General features: G+C 40.5%; 1 protein-coding gene across 5 annotated transcripts in view; it reads left to right on the top strand.

Annotated features, from left to right (window-relative positions):
* Window positions 1–19987, top strand: part of SFMBT2 (Scm like with four mbt domains 2) — a 210735-nt gene that overhangs the window by 122163 nt on the left and 68585 nt on the right. For all 5 annotated transcript variants that reach the window (XM_082848830.1, XM_082848827.1, XM_082848829.1 and 2 more), the window contains 2 exons: window positions 4792–4893; window positions 9030–9177. In XM_082848830.1, the coding sequence (XP_082704956.1) occupies window positions 4792–4893; window positions 9030–9177 (250 nt within the window). The remainder of the gene's footprint in view (window positions 1–4791; window positions 4894–9029; window positions 9178–19987) is intronic.

Raw genomic sequence — 19987 nt, 5'->3', positions numbered from 1 at the left:
TTTGTGAATCATTTCAGGAACCAGGAACTCTCTCTCTGTCTCTCTGTCTCTGTCTCTGTCTCTCTCTCCCCACTTAGAATTGAGAATGATTAGCTGGTGTTTGTAAATGAACGCATGTACTCTGACTGCATTAACAGCCTGAAGTAAATGGTCTAGTAGTGATACATTTGTTTTTCAATGAGAATATCTTATTACTATGTACCCTTTCTTATATACTAATATGGATGTACATTTATACACACAAAGAGCTCAGATGGTCTGTGTGTTGGCTTATTTAGAAATTGACTGGTGTTGAATTTTTTATCATAAAAATCTGTTTGTTGGGAGTGCTGAATGACTCCTTTCGCCTCTGAAATCAGACTTAAAATCCTCAATCCAGTATCTTAAGACCCAGTCTCCCTAACTAAATTTACAGTTCCACCTTCTCAGAATCTTTCCTTTGTCATTCTAAGTCTCATGCTTTTTATATTCAAAATTAAGTTTCACTCCTTTAAATCCCTGGACTGCCGTCATCTTGGTGGTTATAATATTTTGAAGCTACAAGTAAAAATAGTGTTTGTTCTGAAATTTTTTCTAAACCTGGATCTTCCATAGCTGTTCTTCATGTCTTTTCCTTCTCCCTTTTGGCAAATGCAGTTTTTGTGTGTATTCTGTGCATCACCTAGTGGCACGGTGTGTGGAACCCCAGTGGTTTCTAATGAATGCCAAACGAGTGAACGAATGAATGATAGAATATAGAATCAGAATGGATGTCAAGAAATCTAGTTTTTGATGTCTCTCCAGCTTAATTCAATAATTATTTCTGGGCATCTTTCTTGGATGAACTGCATAACGTAAATGAGAGGGTTTGGCATTGACTGGAAAATATTGCATGTACCACATGGCTAACAGTCACGTGTTTTAAAGATTTCCAGTGACCAGAAATCTAATGGGCAAGCCCTTTTAGAAAATACTGCCCTTCCTCTCGAGTTCAAAGTTTCTGGCATTACCATTCATGAATAACATAAATATTGGAGTAGCAGATTTATAATCAAACTCATAATCATTATGGTCTTTGCTCTGGGATTTAAAAATGTTTCATTTTGTTGACTTGCTTTTGAACCTGGTGGGACTTGTACACATTATTACCAGTTTTCTTTTTTTTTCCTTTTAAATGCTGATTAAAAAGTGACCTTAAGAAAATGGAAGTTAGGACTGGGGATAAAGGGTTGTATTTTATAGTTTTCAAGTTCCTTTCTGAAATTTGGAGAGGTTTAATAAGGTATAACAGGTAGATATGGATATTTGAGACCAAAATATAAAAAACCAATGTGTGTATGCAGCTACCTCTCAAAATGTCCGGCTTCGTTTTCAGTATATTAAACAAGAGAGTTTAAGAGTTTTCACATAGTTTGGAACAAAAACAGATGCATTTTCGCAAGTAAGAAATTTGTGTGCTTACAACTGAAACCTAGTAGAAATAATTTAAGGTGTAGGAAATCTGAGCCATGATTCGCAAGGGAAAACTTGTTTCTAAAACTTCGTTCACTAAGCATTATTTTTAAACTGTTTAATATTTTAATGTCATCAGGACAGAACATTGTCAACAATATTTTAATTGTTTAAAAATATGTCATTAACATTTTATTTTCACCCCACATGTGGCCGTGGATGATTTTGAGGTGGGTGGTATTTCTTATGTATGAGCAGAGGGAGAGATTCTCAGAGGTTGACAAGGGAGCGCAGGGACATCTATAAAGAAGTAAGAAAATGTGTGGTATCTGCACAAAGTGATCCCCTCTTAACCTAGAGGTACTGTTTGATGCAGGGTGCCCTGGAATCATTAATGATAAGCATTTATAACAGAGTCCACAGCCTTGAAAAGAGAAAGTTATCTGAGGACCAGATTGCTGTCCTAAGCTTGTACGCTTTATTTCTAAGGAAAGGCAAGTCCCACTAGACAACTGTGAATCAAGTAAGGCAGCAGGTAAAGGACAATCATTAGTGTAGGGTTCCTGGGGGCTTTAGGGTTTCCAGCCCAGCATTGGGAGCTGATTGAGCAACCTTCTGACAGAGATATGAGATGGGTGTAGACTTAGCTAAAGACTTCAAGTCAGTGGTCAAGGTCACAGTGAGAGCCTGGGATATAGAAAGTGCCTGGGGGTTATGGGTCAACCCTACTTAGAAAGCTGGCTCTACTCAGAGTGCAGAGGGAGGGACAAAAGTGTGTGGGTCAAAGAGTGGGCACACAGTCTGAAATCAAGAGGGGATTCGGACGGTGGGTAGACCAGAAGCCCAGAATGCTGTTGGGACAGCCCTACAGCAGAAACAAAAGGAGAAGCAAACGGGAGAGCAGGTGAGAGATCAAAATTGCAAGCAGAGCCCTAGTGTTAGAGGCAGCCAGGGAATAGGCACGAGTTTCCTGTTATTGGTGAACCGCATCTCAAGAACGTTTAGCCTTGTAGCTGTGAGTAATGGGAGAGACACTGCAGCAAGGAAGGACATTGCTAGCAGAGGGAAACGGAAGAACTTCCATGAAACTAGTACATTCATCTTGCCCATTTATCATAGCTACACATGTCATCAGTGCCTGAGGACATTTATGTAATACCAAATAGTATCATAACGACTGCTTGATAAACTTGTTGAGTACATTCAGGCAACGTTTTATAGCATGTCTTAATTTTAGAATAATTCCTCTTTTCAGAAGGTTAAAGGCTTTTGTGCCTAAAATGGAAAAAATATTTATCTGCAAAATCCACTTATGTGATTCAGTTCTTACTGATAGATACTGGGGTGTGTTGATGTTTGCTGAGAGCATTAAATTTTAATCTTTTCTTTCAGTCATTTTGGTTTCCTACTTTTGTATTAACACATGTGGTTTCTGGTTCTGCCTTGGTGTTTGGGGTGATGTGTGTTGATTTGCATTAAATCTCTATGCTGTTTCTTTTGATTCCTTTTCCAAGCCACCTTTAAAAGTAAATGCTTTATTTTCAGTAATAAAAAAAGGAAATCATCTCCTGTACCTAAGAATATTTTTTAATCCAGTGATGATTGTTAAGTTCAATGAGTTTTTGTCATGTAAGTCCTTGCCCACGGAGCACATCACGTTCCTCGTTCTGATCAACCCCCTCCCTGCACGAGGCACCCTGTGCTCCAGCCAGACCCAGCATTTATTGCTCACCCACTGGGTACAGAGACTTGCAGGCAGCTGTGGCCACATGAGAAATGACAGGTCCTTGTGGTTCTATAGCATTTACATTCTGTACCTGCTTTGGTAAAGCAAAGCGGTGGTGGTGAGTTTAATAAGTGGATCTGGTGTCATACACTCTCCTGTTTTGATCAGCTTTTGTGGGAGGGGTAGGCACAGCCCTGTGGGCTCTGCGCGGTCCTCAGAGTTGGGTGTATTTAGAATGGCATCCTTGAATTAATGAAAAATCCACTTTAGGTTCCACATAGAGGCAATATCGTATGATATTTGTCTTTGTCTGACTTACTTCACTTAGTATGATCATGTCTGAGTCCATCCATGTTGCTGCAAATGACATTATTTCATTTTTTATGGCTGAGTAATATTCCATCATATATATTTATACACACACACACCATATTTACGAAAGAGAAATAGAGTCACAGACATAGAAAACAAACTTAGGGTTACCAGAGTGGGGGCTGGATAAATTAAGAGTTTGGGATTAAAATATACACACAACTGTATGTGAAATAGATAACCAACAAGGACCTACTATGTAGCACAGGGAACTCTACTCAATATCTTGTAATAATCTATAATGGAAAAAAAATCTGAAAAAGAATATATGTATGCATGTATAACTGAATCACTTTGCTGTACACCTGAAACGTAGCATCGTAAATCAACTATATTTCAATAAAAATTTTTTAAAAATCCACTTTACATTGGCAGATAAAAGAAAGTCATAGATCCCCAGATACTTTTGTACTTCTCACCCAATTGATGTATTTAGAAACAGGAGGATTTACTTGCAGCTATTATTTCCTCAGGGACAGGCTGCAGAGACATTTATTTATCCACTACTGTTTATACAGACTGTGAGTTATGAGGTGACCTTCATCTCTGCAAGATAAATCCTGGTGTCCAGAGTCCCGCCAGCCTCATCTGTTGCTGTGTAGCTGAAGTGGTTATTGAAATTTGTTTTCTTGAGAAGGCAGGAAGGCTCCACATAAGGTTGCTGTGAATTGTCTATAAAACTGCCAGGCACCTATTAAACAGGGGGTATAGCTCATCTTTATAGAGCAGGAGACGGGTTCTGATTGGGCACAGGGCTGTTTTGGAGTCTTCTATACCCACATGTCCAAGGACCAGTATCAGTACCAGTAACTGATAACCTCAGTGCTCTTCAACACAGAAGACAAGCTGTATCCCCCAAAAGATCCTCCCCGAAGCCTGCGGAGTAACTCCAGTAGCAAGAGGCCATGTTTTCTGAGGAGGCCCCTGCCGTGTTTTAGATGACTGATGGCTTCTATTACTCTGCTGAGCTTTCCTGATGGCCCCTAGGAAGATCAAAGCTGTGCGGTGTGAATTTTTTTTGCTTAGTATAAGTTTAAGCCTAGCCACCAAGGCTTGTTTCTCCCTTGGAAGGGCAATTTAGCCTGCAGAAAATAATTAAATCCGTGATATCTTGCCATAATTAGAAATCTGAAATGGGGGAGGGTTAATGATTTCAATCCGATTTCAGTTGCCCACTAAAACGATCAAGGAAAGCATCCAGACAGTTACTGAATTAGCTTATAATACCATTGCGTTTAATATTTTCGTTCTTTTCCCCGTAGGACCATGCAGATTTGAGAAGCCATTTTTTCACAGTTGGGATGAAGCTAGAAACAGTGAATGTGAGGGAGCCCTTTCACATCTGTCCTGCATCAGTGACCAAGGTGAGGTCCCTCCCTTGCTTTTCACCTCCATCTCCGTAGTGGATCCAGTAAGTCTTTCTACTCCAAGCCAACCAGAGGAAATAGGCTCGTGTGGGGATCTGTGGTGACGCAAGTAAACCCAAGGAGGAGGGCCTCCTCTCCAGTACAGTGCTGTCTCAAGCTCCCTTTTTATCACTGATATCTGAGTGAGTGTGATCAGATGCCTCCTCTTGCAATGGGTGGGGTGAACTTCACTTGTCCTCCGATAGTACAGGATGCAGACGCTCGTGTCCTGCAGAGACTTGGAGGAAGATTCAGATGCTCAACTGTGAGTTCACAGCAGTGAACTCAGCCACTGAATAGGTGGCACCTCCTCTTACTAACCACAGTGACATGGAAACTGCCATTTGTCCCTGTGCTCGTGAGAAGAAACCGCTGATGAGTTTGTAATCTTTGTAATAGTAACTTGCTTCTCCTGCTGCACTGATCATATTTCATATGATCTATTTTGCAAATACTTGGAATTGGTGAAAAGCAAGTTCCCATCTCCAGGGGATTAGCACCTCGCTTCCTTTCTCTCATCTGCTTTCATTGACTAAAGGAAAAGTCATACGTCTAATGTTCGTAGATTTAAAATGAAAGTACCGTTTCACGCAAAGACATTTTTATTATGGCCTTGATAGTCTTTTAAGATTATAATTTCCCTTCCGCATCAAAGAAATCTCAACAAAGTTACCTATCATAACATACAAAGTACGTGTTTCTACCTTAAAAAAATATATATGCATATACATACATACACACACACATACCATTTATGTCCTGTTAATGGCGCGAGAAACCAACAAACTAAGATTCTTAGCCAACATGTGTTTTACTTAACGGCCTTCCGTGCATTTCCTGGGGTTCAAAAGTCAATTCCATTTTAATTTCTTTTTCTGAAGGAGACGGGATTGTTAATGTGGTCATTAATAGTATGAAGTTATTTGAGTCATGCTTTTTTATTTATGATTTTATTCAAGATTTGGTAAAAGTTGAGAAATACAGTGGTGATCATGTATTACAGAATATGGGAAATGGTTATAATGAAACGTCCTTTTGTTCTTTGCTAAAGATTTTTTTCTTTAGTGAACATAAATTATTTTGTAACTGTTAAAGCAATTTATTTAAAGGATAGCTGCGTAGAACAAATAATGACTTACGCTTTGAATGATCATCTCGGGTTGAAGTGCATGCTCTTGCTGTTCATACACCATTCCTTTATAACCTTTTTATTTGAAATGGCTTTTAGGGTTCTTAGTGTGTGTTCTGGTAGTTGGCACATTTTTCTAAAACTAAGGAGTGATACCTTGTTGAACCCTGGCCGGAATTCCTCTTTGTCCCAAGCAGGTGATTCGGTAATGCCAGCTGCCCATTTATCTGGGTATGTGTCATCCTCTTCTCATTCTAATAGGCCGTGGTGTCATCTTCACCTGGTGTTTATAAAATAAACCAAACCGAGGTGCAGTCTGTCAGTGGTCGACTCTCACATTTTTCTACCTTTAAATAATTGCAATACATAATGTTAGAATGTGACATCCTAATTATCATCAGTTTCAGCCCAGATATCTTCATCTCATTAAATAGACTTCCAGGGACAGTAGTTTGGTTTTCACAAAAAAGAATCTTCTCTCTAAATACTTGTCATTGGAGGTTGGGGGTGAGGAGGTATTTTCTCTGGTTTTTAAGTCACTTTTCATTTTATTTTTTCTTACCCTTTGTACCTAAGATAAAATACTTAAGTCGGGCTTCCCTGGTGGCGCAGTGGTTGAGAGTCCGCCTGCCGATGCAGGGGACACAGGTTCGTGCCCCGGTCCGGGAGGATCCCACATGCCGCGGAGCAGCTGGGCCCGTGAGCCATGGCCGCTGAGCCTGTGCGTCTGGAGCCTGTGCTCCGCAGTGGGAGAGGCCACAAAAAAAATACTTAAGTCATTCTGTTTCACATTCATCCTTCTTCCTTCTCTTACTGGCCGTGTACTGCTGCCTCTTAGAACTTGGGTCGGCACCTCCCCAGGCACAGGACTCACCTACAGGTCATGAAGTAGTAGAATATTCTTAATGTAGAAGCTGTTTATAATTAAACTTATTTCTCTTAACATTGGAAAAGGTTTTAGAATATTACGTTTGAGACTCTAACACACTGTGCTGTGAAGTACTCATCCTAATGAAAATTTCATTTGTATCTTCCTTGGGGCTTCTCTTCATGGCGCAACTGTTGAGGAAATAAATAACAAATGGACAAGAAGGCAGAGAAGCACATAGCAGATTCAGTATTAAATGACCAACCTTTGGCCCTGCAGGGGGACTGTGTTGGCGTGATGGGGAGAATATCATCTGTGTATGTGAGATGCATGGTTTAGACAAAGTTTCCTGGAATTTTACACGTGTTGGGTTCCGTTTCTAGGTCTGCTCGCTCTGAGCTGCACAGTCTTGGGCAAGTTGGCTAACTGCTCTGGGCTTTGATTCTGAGGCCTGTGGTTCTGGACCAGATGGACCAGTGTCTCTGAACCATTTGGGACCATGAACCCTGATGGATTTGAGGGAACTTAATTTAGCTTTTCCTCTGAAATGTGTGCACAGGAATGTGCATCTTAATAGGCTTGGAGGTTCCTTAGTGCCTGTTCTCACACAGTTCAGCTTTGCTAAGGGCTCCTGCCTCCAGAACTATATGATACATCTCTGTGTGAGTATGTGTGTGCGTGTATGCATGAGGGTCTAGATCACATTAACTTAACAAATACTTACTGAGCATTTGTAGACACTGTTCTGGATGCTGGAAACATAAAGTCCCTGCTCTTGCAGAGCTTATATTTTGATGGCGGGGGGAGACAGACAATAAATAAAATTAATAAGGAAATAAAGTATGTTAAATGCTAAGGAGAAAGGGGCATCAGGGAAAGGACCCCTAGGGTGTTGGAGTGGAAGGAAGGAAGATGTGATTTTAATTCAGGCTACCAGGAACGGCCTCCCTGAGAAGGGGAAGCTTGATCCTTTGCTCCTTAAAGGCTGTTTCCAAAAGCAAATATCAGGTAGCAGATTTCTAACGAGTTACTGGAGTTACAACATCAAGAAGAACAGAAGTCAGTTCACTCTTCCCGCGTAGCTTTGAACCAGGTTGCTTCCACAAAGTGTTTTGTAAACCAAGGAGCCAGGAAATCAGAGCTTAGTAAGAGGGTTAAGTTTCCTAAGAAAGACTGGTTTATGTCTGTTGAGTTGGGAAAGCGATTTTTTGCCTCTGGCCTGTTTTACATTCTACATTCTTTAAATCCATCATGCTTTTCAGTGTGGCTGTCCACCTGATTTTTGCCCTCTGCTTTTTCCATCAGCATGTCTTGTTCTATTTCTTTTCCTCATTGACTTTTTCCCTTATACTCAAGTAGGTGTTTAACCAGTTCCTACGTACAAAGCGTTTGCTATGCATTGTGGGAATATCTTGATGAGTAACAAACAGGAGGCTCTCCTCAAAGGACTTGAGGTCTATTGGGAGAGATAGATGTGGTATCAGACCACAGGAGGGAATGAGGATTTTCGGTTCAGAGGTTCACGTCTGATGCTGTGTGCCAGAACACAGAGTGAGGCGGGGGCGGGTGGGGGGGGGCGTTCCAGCAGTAGTGGCTTTGGGGACACATCTTAAAAAATACACGGACGGTGGAGTGGGCTATTTAGACTTGTGAGAATATTGAGTAAGGACATGCCCGGTGTGAGTGATTTCCTCTTGGGTTGGAGGGATGGGACGCAAGGTGAGGCTAGACATCTCTGAGCCAGAGGGTGGAGATGGTCCCATCTTGGCTAGGTTTTGTCTGTCTTACTTGTTTTCTAGCTTGTTTTTCCTCTGGCTTTGGCTGTTGGTTTACTTCTATAAAGTCATGCTGATGTTTTTCCTTCTCTGTCTCCGACATAATTCTGGTTTGTTTACTTTCCATCAATATGGCCACAATGATCAACTACCTTTTTCGCAACTGGACCACTTTTGTAATATACACTGAAATTCCAGTTTGTGCTGTGGTCATTGGGATGAAATACGCTTACTGCATTTGGAAGCTGTGCCACTATTTCTTACGAGTCTTACATGTTAATCTCAAGGAATTAACCCCAGGCTCTATCGTCTTTTCTTTCAGGTTTTTAACAATCGTTTTTTTCAAGTGACTATTGATGACCTCAGACCAGAACCTAGTAAACTCTCGATGCTGTGCCACGCGGATTCTTTGGGGATTTTACCAGTACAGTGGTGCCTTAAAAACGGAGTCAATCTCACACCTCCCAAAGGTTTGTATTCCGTGAAAATTTACAGGGTTTGGGTGATTCAGGAGGGCGTCGTATCGTCACTGAAGTGATGCTTTTGTTAATCTGGAGAAGTTTACGCTGTAAAGATTTTAGATGTAGTGCGAAAATAGTTTGTTTCATGGTTAGCCTGACATAGGAGTCTGTACAGCTCCCTCCCCTGTGGAGGTGTGTGGCCCTGGGCTCCTCCATAAACCATTGTTCCCTGTCTGTTATTGTATGATTGGCAGCTGTGTTGCTGCTGTGTGTTGAGAAAGGGTACAGTATTGCTAAGTGATTGGGGTTAAAAACTTGAACGCGGAAGAGAAGTGACTTTAAAAAGGCAACAACAGACCAATGAAGCATTTCTTTACATTTTTATTTCCAGTAAGTTGAATTTTCCCCAGAGCCCAGTTGCTTTCAGATTTCCAGCACTTTGATGCCATAAGACATGACAATAATTAAGTTGGGAACCAGGTTGCATTAAAGTCGTTTTAAGTTGAGACCCGTAAACCACATGTCAGTAAGTATACTTCAGGAATGTGATGTGTTGTCCCCGTAGGTCTAAGGTTTATCCAGGGAAGATGCAGCAAGGAGAAAGGTGAGAAGATGGGAAGGAAAAGAAAGGGACTGATAGAAGACAAAAGCAGAATGAGAGTAGAAAAGTAAACTTCAGTGGAGATTTTCACAGATAATCTCAAATAAAGCAGGGGTTTTGTGCTAACCTTTTCAGATCACCAGAGACTGGATTACTTGTACTTCAGTTGTGCTGCACCTGACTTACCTATGGCGTGACTGTGCTCCCCTGGGCTTTTATCCTAACTTATGCCCCATCCTCACCCCTATGGAGGAGATTCTTTTGAATTATTTCCATGCAGCTGGTGCTTTCTCCCATTAAAGTTCTTCAGTAATGGAGTGCATTCTAATTACACTACGGTGAACTTCTACAGAACACTGATTCCACTGTTCTCAGTGCCAAACTCACTGAATCTTCAAAATGAGGACTGCCCTCTGAGGAGACTTAGCTCCAGAGAGTTTATATAGCCTGCCCAGGGCCCCAGGCTTAGTAAGTAGCAGGACAGGAGGTCAGGCTTCTGGTTCTGTGCTCAGTAGTGGGTGGTGAGGACTCCAGTTCACGTGGCCTCAGTGTTTGTGTCCATTTGGGGGCCTAGAGGTGACTATCCAAATCAGTGTGCTTCAGTTATTCAAGACGGTTAGATGAGGACACCCCTGATATTCCACAGGTACTCTGCAGAATCAAAGACATGATACACATCCAAATATTTTTATAATCTTTTAAATGATGATGCAAGTGCTATGCTGTAAACATCTATTGGTGGTAAGGAAGAGAAGTCTTTTCCTGCTGTGAAGTTTCAGCAGCTGGCCAGTTTTAGAGTTTGAAAGCCCTCAGGCCAACTTCTAATCAGAGCATGTGTGTGGATGGGTCCCATGGCAGTGAAGAAAGATGTTTTCTAGATATCTAAAATGCTGCTCGGGGGACTTCCCTGTGGTCCAGTGGTTAAGAGTTCGCCTTCCAGTGCAGGGACTGCATGTTTGATCTCTGGTCAGGGAGCTAAGATCCCACATTCCTTGCAGCCAAAAAACCAAAACATAAAAAGTGCTGGGACAAAGTGAGAGAGTGGCATGGACATACGTACACTACCAAATGTAAAATAGATAGCTAGTGGAAAGCAGCCGCATGGCACAGGGAGATCAGCTCGGTGCTTTGTGACCACCTAGAGGGGTGGGATAGGGAGGGTGGGAGGGAGGGAGATGCAAGGGGGAGGAGATATGGGGATATATGTATATGTATAGCTGATTCACTTCTGTTATAAAGCAGAAACTGACAGACCATTGTAAAGCAATTATACTCCAGTAAAGATGTTAAAAGCATTATTGCAACAAATTCAATAAAGACTTTAGAAATGATCCACATTAAAAAAAAAAATCTTTAAAATGTTGCTTGGTTGGACTTTGCAAATTCCTAGTTAGTTCCTAGTAAAATAGGATCTGTTTAAGAATTTTTAAAAAATGAGTTGGGTATCTCCTCACATAGTTAAAAAAATAGGAAAAACATTTATATATGCATTTTGGATTCATGGATGGCAGAGGTTTAACGTTTACCAGCATCTTTAGAATTTTAAATGTGTTTCAGACGAGGTTGTTCACATAGCTTGGACCTTTACTAGGAAATGGGTGTGCTTATTTGGATGGTGGCATTTCATGATATTAAGAAAATTGTTTTATATTAATGTAATTGAACTCTTAAGTGTGCAGTGAAATGACGGTACAAATATATTTATGATATTAAATATTTTTATGTCTTAAGCATTTTATACCTACCGTTTAGCCGTAATTATTGCCTCTTCTCTGTCACCCAAGTATTTGTGATATCTGGTGAAATGAAATTGTCTTCATGTCATCTTCCAAACTATTCCTTCCCCTTTTGAAAGTGAAGCATACCTTTTCTAAGAGGAAAGTTTCTTTATGGATATTATATATTATTTGTAAAATATTGAGTAATGGTGATCAGTACCTTCCAGTAAGAAAATCTCAGTGGTAATAACCATTTTTAAACCCTTGAAGCATTCAGGAATTGTGATCCACCAGTAATCTGCAGAGGTTGTCTTTTGGCTGTGGGATTGTTGGCTTGAAATAGTAGAGCTTTTAGTTATAAACCAGTGAGAAGAAGAGCAACAACTTACAGAAAAAGGTTTATGAATATGAGCAGACACTTCACAGTAATAGAATCATGACTCTTATGTAAACTCATCATAATAAGAGAAATGCCTGTTAAAAATCCTACTGAGATGGCATGGATTTCTCAGATGAGGAAGAAATCCAAAAGAGAAGGAAAGAAGCGGCTCTGTTTTGATGGGAGTCTGGAGGAACAGGATTCTCAGATTTGCTGGCAAAACGCAGGTAGGTACAAACCGTATGGAAGGCAGTTGGGCAAATTTAACCAAAATTGTAGATGCGTTTAGCCGTTGCCTTAGCAGTTCAACTTGTGGAAATTTCTCTTAAACTTACAATTTACAGGTAATATGCATAAGAGTTTGGTTTTTTCTGCAGCATGATATATAATAGCAAAAGACTGGGGAAAATCCAAGTGCCTGTCTGTATGGGATCGTTTAAGTCGATTTTGGATGTTTATATAATGAAAACTATGCAGTTGTTAAAAAGAATGAGGATAATCTCTACATACTGACATGGGAAGCTCTCCAAGATGTACTGTGAGTGACAGATCAGTGAGTTATAGTATGATGTCTTTTTTGTTAGAAAAGAGGTTAATGAGGATATATATTTATGTTTGCACATATTCCTGGAAAGAGACTCTGGAAGGTTGCGTAAGAAACTAAGAGACACAGATGTAGGGGACAAACGTATGGACACCAAGGGGGAAAAGTAGCAGGGGGTGGGTGGTGGTGATGGGATGAATTGGGAGATTGGGATTGACATGTATACACTGGTATGTATAAAATGGATAACTAATAAGAACCTGCTGTATAAAAACTAAATAAAATAAAATTCAAAGAAAAAGAAACTAATGAAATTGATGACTTCTATGTGGGGTATGGAGGTGGCGACCAGGGCAGATGGGAATGAGACTTTTCACAGAATACGTTTAAAATCTTTTTTTTTTTCTTTTTGATCTGAGTGTGAATGTATTATCTGTTCAAAAGGAATCATATGATATTACAGGTAGAGGGTTTTTATACCTAAAGGGATCTTAAAGATTATCTCATCAACTCCAATCATTATATATGTGGGGAAATTGAAGCTCAGTTGTGTTAAATGATTTTTTAAGTCTTGGGGCTGAACTTGGCTTAAAACCCCAGTCTTAAGATCCCAAATTGAATGCTTTTTCTGTATAACCAGATCCACCCTTTATTGCTGTTTTCTCTCACTGGTACCTTCGTAAAAGCCATCCTTCTCAGTAATTTGGGGACTTTTTGGTGGCCTTACACAGGACTGAGGGATGTCAGTGGACCATGACTTACCCATGACGGGAATGATCTGTGTGTCAAAGCATTTGGAGAATTTCAATTCTAGAGAATAATATTCCAAGTGTTTGCCATTATAACAAAGCCACAGCTTTAGTTACTGAGCTCCCTTACCATTTGGGGAGACTGTATATTTATGTGTACCATATATGTAGTAAAGTATATTTATTTTTGTAATTAAAGTGAATTAAAATTGAGAGATGCTGGTGGTTTCGGTAGTGATGATTTTATGGTTTCTTTTTGAAGTAACTTGTTAGGTGTCTGACGTGTCAACACCTGGTCTGGGAATCATGCTGTTGGATGTTTTCCAACACCATTCTTTGCTTTATTAATGTATGAAAGTATCTGCTCTTTTTAAAAGTTTGTTGTTTTTCACTCGAATTTTGAGAGTATGTAGGATTTATTACACATGTTGAGAAGTGAGTTTAGATGTTTTCTTGTAGGTATGTTCCCACAAAAGTATTACATTGTTTAGATTTCTGCTTATAGTTACAATGTGTTGCCTGATCCCCAAAAGAGAGTAACCCACTCATTCCCCATTGGGAAGCAGCTGATGAAACAAGACACCTGGGTGGTAGAGGAGATGTGCAGACAGCATACATCCCTACTCACATTATTTTGACTCCTTTCCTATTAAAAAAATCTATCCCCAAACTTTATATACAAATCGTCTAAGCTAGAATGGATCGAAATGTTTTATTGTTGTCTTTGACCGTGTGCTTTCTTGGTAAGCAAAGGACAGAATCTTGGAGATTTCATCCCATTCGCTGAAACCCAACAAACAACAATTCAGTATTATAGGCTCTCTGAACCGGGGTCAAACAAGTAAATAAATCAAGCAGGCAGAAATGCATATAGGTTGCCAACCATGACTTGCTATTTTTAAATCATTTCCTTAATCTCCTTGGCATGTAACACCCAAGATTAGTCACAGAATCAGCAGGGGGATCTTGGTAGACAAGTGAAGCCTACCCATTTCTGTTGTAAAATGTGTGAGCAAAAGCTAAAGTACGTCACTTATTTTTGCACTTCGTCTCTGCTCTTTGGCCATCTTAATAGACACACAAACTTCACACAATTTAAGAAGTAAAGGTGTTTTTTTTTAAATTTATTTTATTTATTTTTTAAATTTTGGGCTGCATTGGGTCTTCGTTGCGGTGCGCGGGCTTCTCATTGCAGTGGCTTCTCTTACTGCGGAGCACGGCACGCGGGCTTCAGTAGTTGTGGCGCACGGGCTTAGTTGCTCCGCGGCATGTGGGATCTGTCCGGGCCAGGGCTCGAACCCACGTCCCCTGCATTGGCAGGCGGATTCTTAACCACTGCGCCACCAGGGAAGCCCGTAAAGGTGTTTTTTTTAGTGATTATCAAGACCCACATCGGTGAACCCTAATTGGTATTCTCTTTTCCTCAGACGCTGACTCATGCGACCTAATCCTTTCTGTCATCCCTATTTCAGACATACCAACAGGGACAGAAAATAATAAACATACTCATGGATGTCCCGCCTCAATTGAGCAGATGCTACCATTTTGCCGTTTTTGATTCAGAGTTTTAAAAAATGAAACAGAGCATCATAGATATAATTGAAGACCGGGTCAACCTTGACTCTTCTATTTCTTACCCCCTATGTAATCCGTCAGCAAATCCAGACCATATTCTCAGGATCTGACCAGGTGTCATCAAGACCACGCTGGTCCAGGTCACCATCCTGTCGCTCTCCGGTTACACCAGTGACCTCCAGTTTTCTCAGCCTACTGTTAACACAGCAGTCAGACTGATGGTGTTAAAACCTAAAGCACGCATGCCCCTCCTCTGCCTAGCCTTCCCAGGGCCATCCCACGTGGCTCAGAGGCCAAGTCAGGGTCCAGGTCATGACAACACCCTTCAGCACCTACCTGGTCTGGCCTCCTGTCTTAAGACTTCCCCCAGTCCTCCCATTCACACCAGCCTCCTTGTCTTTCCTGGAACATGGAGCACGTCGCCCCCTTAGGCCATTGGCACTGGCTGTTCCCTCTGCTTGGGTCACTCCTCCTGCTTCTTCAGTCTTGACCCCGGTGTCCCCTAATTGGTGTCATCTCTCTTGGCAGCCTTGTTTAATCAGCAAATCGCCACCCCCAACATTTGTATCTCCTTCCCTGCATGGCTTTTCTCCATAGAACCTTTTATCATGGAAAATAACAAGTAATACATATTTTACTTCTTTTCTTTTCAACTGTCTTTCCACTAAAATGAAAGATGAGGAGGGCAGGCATTTCTGTCTTGTTCTCTGCTCCAGCCCAGCAGCTAGGAGAGTGTGGGGTTCTCGGTCATTGTTTGTTGAGCATTGAATGAATTGAATTGAAGTCCTGTCCCCACTCGATTCCCCTCCCTTCCTCTCTCCCGGAACCCTCTCCACCCCCCTCCGCAAGACGACCGCCTTGCTAAGGATTTTATGCTTTGACTGCATGACTGCCTTGGCTTCTGCAGCAGTCTCTCCTTGTTTTTTATTACAGTCACTTTACAGTAGGTCTTGTGTTGATATATATGTAAACAGCATCATGCTCTGTGTATCCCGTGTATCTTTATGTAACTTTTTTATTCATTAGCATTTTGCAGATATTTCCCACATTGCTGTGTGTAGATTGTTTATTCACTTTAGCTGCTTTTTGAATATACTATAATTTTTGAAACCATTTCCCATTGATAGACATTTAAGCTATTTCCAGTTTTCCCTGTTGCAGATCTACAAATGTAGATCTTTGCACATGTACCCAAGTGTGAGAGATCCTTTGGGAGCTATACCTAACTGGAATTGCTGGAATTCCCCGGATATTACCCCATGCTCTTCTGTGTTGTACAAGTTTACGTTTCCACCAGTAGCGTCTGAGAATTCCCAGTTTACATTGTCCACCCTGTTAGGTGATAATTCTTAAGCTTGAATGTTGACATTCTGATGGTGGGGAAATGGGCTCCTTGTGTGAGTGGCGTGTTCCTGATCACTAACTAGTGCAGCTGCACATTTCATCATCTGCTTGTTGGCAACTTGTGTTCCTTTTGAATTGTCAATTATATTTTTGCCCTTTTTTCTTTTGATGCTGGAAGTCTTTATATAGGCTAATATGAATTCTTTCTCAGCAATGTGTTTCACTAGTCTGTGGCCAGTTTCTTCACCTTTAAATGGTGTTTTATATTATATTAAAGGATTAAATTATAATGTAGTCAAATATCCATCTTTTCTGTTCTGATTTGTTTAAAAGTCATTAGAAATCTTTCCTACTGGTGTTCTTCTGTGTATTTTTTTTAAGTCTTGCAGTTTGGTTTCCATATTTCCATATATGGCTCTTTAACCTACTTGGAATTAAGTTTTGCATGGCATGAGAAGAGAAAAAAGTGTTGCTTACTTGCTTTTTGTTTTTTTTTTTGCTTGAATTGAATTGGATTTTCAAATTCGCTAATTGTCATCATTTATTGAGTAATCTTCTGTTTCCCCTCTGACTGGTAATGCCACCACTGGCATATAGCAAGTTCCTTTATGGTTGTGAACCATATCTTATTCTTAGTTATTCTGCTTCATTGGTCTATTTGTCCATCCCTGTACAAATACCTCAGTTTATAAAATTGATTTTACTTTATAATATGTCTTGATATCAGGTGAATGCCTCTGCTTTCTCCTTTTTCAAAATTGACTAGTTATTTTTGGCAGGTTATTCTTGCACGTGAATTTTAGAATCAACTTAAAAGGCTCCATGAAGAACCCCATTGGATTTTAATTGGCATTGCATTTATAGATTAATTTAGAAAATTGGCATTTTATTTTATTATCTTTCTATAACTTGAAATCTTTTTCTAGAATTTTTTTCTAGAATTTTTTCCTGGGTATATTGTCCTTTAGCTTGCTGTTATGAATTAGATTTTTACATTTTTTTTAGAATTTATTATTTTTTATTGGATGTAAACCACCTAATAGAATACCACTGATTTTTGTGTATTTATTTCATATCTAGTCACCTTCCTAAGCAGTGTGTCTCAGGAACAATTTGTAGAAGATACAGTTCAGCTGATTCTTGAAGGTTTGGTCAAAGTAGCTTGTAAAACCGTCTGGAGCTGGTTCTCCTTTAGTTTGTATTTTATGGAGTATGAATTTATTTCCTTCAATGGTTATATATTTAGTCATGGCTACCACTTCTGCTTGAGACAGTTTTGGTCATGTATATATATGTACAGAAGTGTCTGTCTTAGCCGTGTTTACAAATTTCATGTCAGATCATTCTGTTAGGTCAAACTTTCATTGAATTGTTCAAATATTATATGTTCTCCCTATATTTTTGTTTGTTCTATAATTTTCTAAAAGGTGCGTGAAAATATTCTGAGATGGAGGGTTTGTCAGCTTCACGAGTGTGTGTGTGTGTGTGTGTGTTTGAAGCTGTGTAAGGGCATTCAGGGTGAGGATGGTTAGAACTTCCTGGTGATGACCCGCTTTATCCCTAGTGAAGCGTTTTGCTCTGAAGTCTGTTTTGTCTGACTCTCACGTTCATTTGTTTCCTGATGTGGTTTGTGATTTTTCATTGTGAGCTCATTTTCAGTGACGATTGTTATTTCTGTGGGAGTTCCAAAATCTTTAGACCGAAAGATTTCGTTTCTTTGGTCTGCTTTTGCGTTAGCGTCTGGCCAGTGTTTTAGGGTTTTCGCAAGTCCTAGAGTATTTATCACTTTATCTTCCTACTAGAAAGTGAGGGTTTTAAAAATCTTTTTATTCACTTCCCTTTCCCCGGCACATAAAACAATGCCTGGTACACGTAGGTGTCCCTGATGATTTAAGGAACTAACGGGTGAATCTTACATTAATTTCTCAGTCTGTACCATACAGAACTGTAAAATTGGACCTTACAGCCGTGTGTGTCACTGCCTTGGATGAGCAAGTGGTTCCTCTCTTTCTCCCCCTAAACGGAACCCTGGGCAGGTGGCAACCATGTCTGCTCCGCTGCTTCTCCCTCCAGGGACAGGGCTAAGATGGTCTGGTTACTTTTTTGTTGACTGAGGCCAGGCATTATAATAATCTCAGCTTCTGCTGCTCACCTTCCTTGAGCACAGGGTTGCCTTCCATCCCTGGGCTTCCGTAAGTCATTTATTATTATTATATTTCATCTGGCATCTAAGAGGGGACTATTGATCAGCCCACCTTGTTACTGGACTTGGACGCATGTTCTCATTTCTGGCTTTGTGATTCATTCTCGAGCAAAAAGCACTTTTGATTGAATATTTGGGGGACTAAAACTCTGGGTGTTTTTTCTAATATCTGAAAACATTTCTGATTGTTGAAAACTAAGCCTCCCTCTTGTTCGCTTATCTCTGAATTTACTTCGTTCTTCAGGACTCTTAAGATGGTTTTGCCATTGGCAGTTGGCCTTTACGATGTTAGATTCCATCCTGGGGACATATCTGTATCTCCTAATACTGTTTATGATTCAGAATAACATTTTGAGCCTGCCCCCAGTACATGTCACACGGTGACCATACGTGCATTAAATACTTCTCAACATTTATTTTTATTCTAAAAGATGAGGCAGTTGGAATGGCTGGTGTTTATACTAACTTGACTTATTTGTTTCCCTCCCCTATCTGTCTTTTTTTTTCTTTTTTTTTCTGCACTGTTCCATGAATGTAAAAACAGAATAATTCGATTGGAAAATGAATGTGTAAATTTTCAAGATCTCCATCAGGGAGGTCTGGAAAATGAACATCAGCTGAGAATGTGGAGGGTGCTGGTGGATTCCAAAGGGGGCATGGTAGCTCTTCAAAAAATGACATGGACAAAAGGAAATGCTTTAATCAATTACTAGGGTTTTTATCTTGCTCCCTATAAGCAAACTCATGAAACAAATCAGGAGGTTGTTGAGACCACTTGCTCAGGAATTGACCTAGCACTCCTGCACCTGAGGACTGTGTGGTCCTGCTGCCTCACCTGTGCCCTGGGCACTTGCATGCTACTTATCACTCAGGGTGGCTGTGAGGCTCACTCAAGGAGATGCTATCATGGGCTAAGCCTGAGTAAGTGTTCGAGGGACTCGCTGAAAGCCTCGCGCTTGAAAGGAGAGAGGTCACCGTTCAGTAAGGAGAGCAGTGCCCCGGAAAAGTGCCCAGTAGGGCTGCTCTCACGATTCATGAGATTTTCTGAGAAAGGGTTAAGAACCTGCTCTTATTATAATGTGGTTTCTGTGGTGTTGTCTCTCATTCCTGTATCTCCGTCCTGCTATTTGCTGATCTTTGAAGATGATTGTGTCATATTTCCTTTCAAAGAGAAGTTGGACTAGAAGCTAAAGAAGCTTCCTATGAACCCCAGGTGCTCCAGCACCTCAAGGATGTGAACGTTCTCTGAGTTGTGGAAGATCTCCCTGGAGCTCTGTGATCTTCCATCATGAGGGGTGGCTTTCTTCAGGGCTTTCCTTCCTCATTCTCCACGTCTCCCTCCATCCTTGCCTTTACCCACTGCGTCACTCTTCCCATGCCGTGTGTCTGTCACTCTCTGAGCTGCCGGAGCAGATGAAAGCAGAGCACATGCCTGTTTCATCCCCGTCTTACCAGTAACTAAGCAGAGTCCAGCAAGCTGGAGACGTACAGTGAATTGTTATGAAATGGATGCATTTCCTTGCTTTAGAAAGTGTTGCCACTTTATAGGACTTCAGGGTATATTTCTAAATACTTTTTTTTAACTGCAGATTTAATGTGCATTTATTCTTTAAAATTCTGATAAAAAGTAGAAAAGTTCCCTATCCTGAAAAAATAACTTTTGGTGTATATTCTTTGAGATTTCTGTTTCCTTGAATATGTAACTT

Source organism: Leucopleurus acutus (assembly GCF_964270905.1).
Source record: "Leucopleurus acutus genome assembly, chromosome: 1".
Classification (NCBI taxonomy): Eukaryota; Metazoa; Chordata; class Mammalia; order Artiodactyla; family Delphinidae; genus Leucopleurus; species Leucopleurus acutus.
Note: the sequence above shows the minus strand (reverse complement) of the source record. Positions and strands in the feature narration are given on the sequence as shown.